General features: G+C 46.8%; 1 protein-coding gene across 1 annotated transcript; it reads right to left on the bottom strand.

Moving 5' to 3' along the window:
- Positions 1-584: 584 nt before the first annotated feature.
- Positions 585-4,687, bottom strand: b3gnt9 (UDP-GlcNAc:betaGal beta-1,3-N-acetylglucosaminyltransferase 9). The gene is made up of 6 exons (XM_085357165.1): positions 4,462-4,687; positions 4,237-4,356; positions 3,519-3,857; positions 1,567-1,808; positions 1,237-1,492; positions 585-1,160 (listed from the first exon to the last, which is right to left on the bottom strand). Exons 1-6 carry the CDS (start codon positions 4,612-4,614, stop codon positions 816-818), a joined length of 1,455 nt encoding a protein of 484 aa, XP_085213291.1. The 5' UTR covers positions 4,615-4,687; the 3' UTR covers positions 585-815.
- Between the last annotated feature and the right edge of the window lie 333 nt (positions 4,688-5,020).

Below are 5,020 nucleotides of genomic sequence, written 5' to 3'. Positions count from 1 at the left end.
TAAATACTGAACCTCAGTGCTGTCCCGTCCATGTTTGCTTTGTCTGTCTTTATGAGGACCATATCAGCCATAATATTCTAGACTAATCTTACACAACATGGCAAAAACAGGCAAATTCTACTAAAGTCCAGAGAACACGAGATTGTTTATTTTGTTTTAACGGACATAAATGTGATCTGTATACATGTGTGAACTTTGGCAGATTACTCTGAGATTCAGGAAACGGGATACGTCCAAACTGCGGCAGAGGTTTAGTTAGTGTGCATGTTTCAGTGAGCCTTGGTCCCATTTGGTTTGCATCATGCAGGTGGTTTCTATTTAGACTTGATTTGCTGCTCCTCCGGGGAACAGATAATGCGACCTTCCATTGGCGCCTCTGGGCAGCGTTACAAAGAAGAGAGGGGCATCTCTAAAAATCCCTGCTCCCTTCCCACTACACAAAGTCATTTCCAGTCTTGTCCACAGTCTGAATGTTAACAACGTGACAGCTTCGAGCAAATGGGGTTAAACCAGCTAACCGCACTTTCTTTGGTTGTTCTCGTGGAACTGTATGGACGTAAACAATGTAAATACATTAAGGTTTAAAAGTCCCAACTGTTCACAGCCACAGTGTGAAAAGACAAATGGGGCTCTGATGTCAAACTAAAATCCCCTCGGGGCTTTCTTCTCAATAATCTGGAACACATTTGGCCTTCGTCAGTTCATTTCCCCCACGACTGCCAGCCAGCTTGTATAAAGTCTCATATGACTCAGCTGCGCTTTTGAACGCCTCACGAGCCTTTCCAGTCTCGTGCTATGACCATTTTGTAGGGTCACTAATGTGAGACGAACACCCGTTTCTCATCGTAGTCCGTCTCCTCCCCCACCATCGAGCCCAGCCCCCCCCTCCATTTAAAAGGCCGGGGCGTCCGGCTGGTCCTGTTGTGGCAGCTCAGTTTGGGGTCGTGCAGGAGGTTCCACATGAGCCAGATTTGGGGGACGCTGAGGCTGTGAACAACCATGAGTTCTCTGTAAAAACAAGGGTCGAACGTCTGAAGGTGAGGAGCTGCTGACGGTCGGGGAATTCCAAAGGTCCGAAAGCCCTGATGTCGCGATGGTTTGATGCCGATCAGCTGGAGGCACATTCCCAGAAAGACATCGTCGATGGGGAACAATTCCACCTGGAAAAAAAAGTCATTCGAAATCATAGCATTTTTGATAGATGTGTGAAAATGCTCACTTTCTAATTTGAAGTACCTGTCGACAGGCGGAGCTCAGTCTCTGAGCTGTGTGTCCCGACATAACGAACCCTCCTCCGCCAGCATAATCGGGGTACAGACCCCCTCCGTACAAAAACTCTGGCACATAGTATTTGGAAGTGCGCCGGCGAATGGGTTTAGCACGGATAATAATATCACCGATAAACAGATCCTCGTTTGGCTGTTGGCCTCGTAGCATTTCCAGTATGTTTTCCACATTAACATACACATCAGCATCACCTTTGAAGATGAACCTGGATAAGACGAGATAAACGTAAGCTGAGCACCGGAAAACAAACTTAAGTCGGCTCGATTAATCGACACTGACTTGACACGAGGACAGCTGCTGTTGATCCAGTTCAGAAAGTGTGTTTCTTTTAGCGTCAGGTTGAAAAAGGTGTCTTCGAAATCCCACAGCAGGACGTCCTTATAGGTTTGACTCTCGTAGGACAGGAGCTGATCCCACAGAGGCAGAGCGGTTCGATTCTTGGGAACACCCAAGAGGAAAACTGTGCGGATGGACACGTCATTTTCAAAATGTCCCTCCTTACCCCACGTCCGGCGTACTACCTAAGAAAAAATGAAGCACAAAGGTTGTTTAACTTGACTAAGAGAGTAAAGGTTTTCCTAACACGCTGCCCAGACACTTTATAGACTAGGAGCGGTAATACTCTTCATTAGGAATCATGTTTATGTCGATAAATTGAGTTGCGTCCCACATTCAGTCACTTTCTTTGCTCAGTTTTGTTCCTTAATCCACTCCTGCCTTAAAGATGCGCTTGATCCGTATCGACCGGTGCTGGAAAACCAGATTACGTAAGTAGTGATGCCGTGGCATGGAAAAGGAACTAAATTGGTTATTAGAGCCTCAAGTTTAGTAAGACGCAGAAAATACTGAGACATACACTCAACAAAAATATAAACGCAACACCTTTGTTACTGCTCCCATTCCCCATGGGATGGACGTAGAGACCTAAAATTCATTCCAGATACACAATATAACCATCCCTCCCAAACAGTGGTCACAAATCAGTCCAAATGTGTGGTAGTGGGCACATCTGCTATATTGAGATAATCCATCCCACCTCACAGGTGTGCCACATCAGGATGCTGATCTGACATCATGAGTAGTGCACAGGTGTACCTCAGACTGCCCACAACAAAAGGCCACCCTGGAATGTGCAGTTTTTTGCGCTATTGGGGGTCTGGGGACCCAGAACCGGTCAGTATCTGGTGTGACCACCATTTGCCTCATGCAGTGCAACACATCGTCGCATGGAGTCTATCAGATTGTCAATTGTGGCCTGTGGAATGTTGGTCCACTCCACTTCAATGGCTGTGCGAGGTTGTTGGATATTCGTGGGAACTGGTACACGCTGTCGTATACGCCGGTCAAACACATCCCGAACATGCTCAATGGGTGACATGTCCGGTGAGTATGCTGGCCATGCAAGAACTGGGACATTCTCAGCTGCCATCTGCCCTGAACAATGTGAACCATGATTCATCAGTGAAGCGCACACCTCTCCAACGTGCCAGACGCCATCGAATGTGAGCATTTGCCCACACAAGTCTGTTACGGCGACGAGCTGGAGTCAGGTCAAGACCCCGATGAGGACGACGGGCATGCAGTTGAGCGTCCCTGAGACGGTTTCTGACAGTTTGTGCAGAAATTGTTTGGTTGTGCAAACCAATTGTTCCAGCAGCTGTCTGGGTGGCTGGTCTCAGACGATCTTGGAGGTGAACCTGCTGGATGTGGAGGTCCTGGGCTGGTGTGGTTACACGAGGTCTGCGGTTGTGAGGCCGGTTGGATGTGTTGCCATATTCTCTGAAACGCCTGTGGAGACGGCTTATGGTTGAGAAATGAACATTCAATGCACGGGCGACAGATCTGGTTGACATTCCTGCTGTCAGCATGCCAATTGCACGCTCCCTCATTGCTTGTGGCATCTGTGGCATTTTGCTGTGAGACAAAACTGCACATTCCAGGGTGGCCTTTTGTTGTGGGCAGTCTGAGGTACACCTGTGCACTACTCATGATGTCAGATCAGCATCCTGATGTGGCACACCTGTGAGGTGGGATGGATTATCTCAATATAGCAGATGTGCCCACTACCACACATTTGGACTGATTTGTGACCACTGTTTGGGAGGGATGGTTATATTGTGTATCTGGAATGAATTTTAGGTCTCTACGTCCATCCCATGGGGAATGGGAGCAGTAACAAAGGTGTTGCGTTTATATTTTTGTTGAGTGTATGTCCTTGCAGAATATTTTACCTGACGTTTATCAAAATCTGCTGCTATGGATTTCACTGCAATGAGCATATAAGGGGCATTGTTAGACCCTCCTCCTTGTTCCTCTGCTCCTCTGATATGACATTTTTCTGGCTGGTCTATGAGCAGCTTGAAGTTTCTGTTGTCCTTTTCTCTCAGATAAGCCTCAAAGTCAAACTGTGGCATCGTGGGTAGGGGATTGGCCGCAGTCTTGGTCGGCACAGCGTTCTTCCTTCGTGGCTTGGATTTGCCCTTAGACTTGGATTTGTGTTGGGGAGGTTTCGACCTGGACTGGGATTTACATGGAGGTGGCTGGACCCCTGAAGCCCTGGACGGGAACGCCTATTAGGGGAAAATGTGTAAAGAAGACAATATCATTCATTAGCGGCACGTAATCTTAACAGCCATATAATACTCACACAGTGTCCTGCATAATGTTTGTTTGTGACTCTGTATTTCATACTAATGTTGTAAATAAGGACTGAGCTAAGAAATGAATATCATGGTGCAACAACTTCATGACTTTGTGTCACAATCTGATCCACTCCTCCACTTTTATTTAAATCTCAGTTTCTATTGAATATCTCAAAAAACAGATTTTTTGTATATATCGCTGGCAATATAGACCCTTAAACAATATCTGTTTTAATAAAGCCATTAGGCTCGCTGCTATAATACCAACACCTTCATATCAGCAAGTGTAACCTATATCGGGTCATACCCCTTGAAAGTCCTGGCCCACTTTAGCTCCAGTGGCTCCCAGCAGGGTCCGACTGGGGCTGGTGGAGCCGTGGATGTGCAGCTTCCACACAGGTCTATCCCATCCAGTGGAGAGCACAACCTGGAAACACAAGTGTTGTTTGAAAACTGAGTTGGATTTTTCTTTTAATCCAAAAAGCAACAGTGAAACAACGTGAACAGCAAAAAGAGCAACTTCCATCCTTACGTGTCGGGCATACAGCAGGAAACAGAACAGCACCAGCAGCAGAACTGTGCACATCACGTCTCCCTTCACATGGAGGAGCCTCCTCGTTACCAACATCCTTCTCAGCATCGTTTGAAGACGCTGACTGTAGTGAAGTATCAAGCAGGGATGCATTGGTCAGTCCTGCAGCAGCCTGGCAGACTGACTGGTACTTGGAGCTGGAAGACTCGATTTGGTTTTGCTGACTAGTCTGTTAAACTTGTGACGTGAGAACATCCTGGAGCAAAAGCAACAGACAGCATCAAAGAAAAAACAAAGAATCATTTAACGACCGCCCCGTTATTCTTCCCTTTGGGTTAAACTGTCCCAGATATTTATTTCAGCTCTGACCCGCGGTCATCTGATGCAATCGCTTCTTCCACTGTGGAAGGAATCAGTTCAGCAGATTTCCCGGGGCAAACAAATAAGCTGCAGTCTAGATGCCACGGCCAATCCTCTGTTTCACCCACTTTTTACTGTATCACCGATAAACATCCACGCAACAATATCACTCGTGCTTTTTATGAGCTGATGCGACTGT

Source organism: Diplotaxodon limnothrissa, linkage group LG7 (genome assembly GCF_057381915.1).
Source record: "Diplotaxodon limnothrissa isolate DT_005_m linkage group LG7, D_limnothrissa_male_GT1.1, whole genome shotgun sequence".
In the NCBI taxonomy this organism is placed as follows: Eukaryota; Metazoa; Chordata; class Actinopteri; order Cichliformes; family Cichlidae; genus Diplotaxodon; species Diplotaxodon limnothrissa.
The sequence above is the reverse complement of the archived record's forward strand: the minus strand, read 5'-3'. Positions and strand labels throughout refer to the sequence as shown.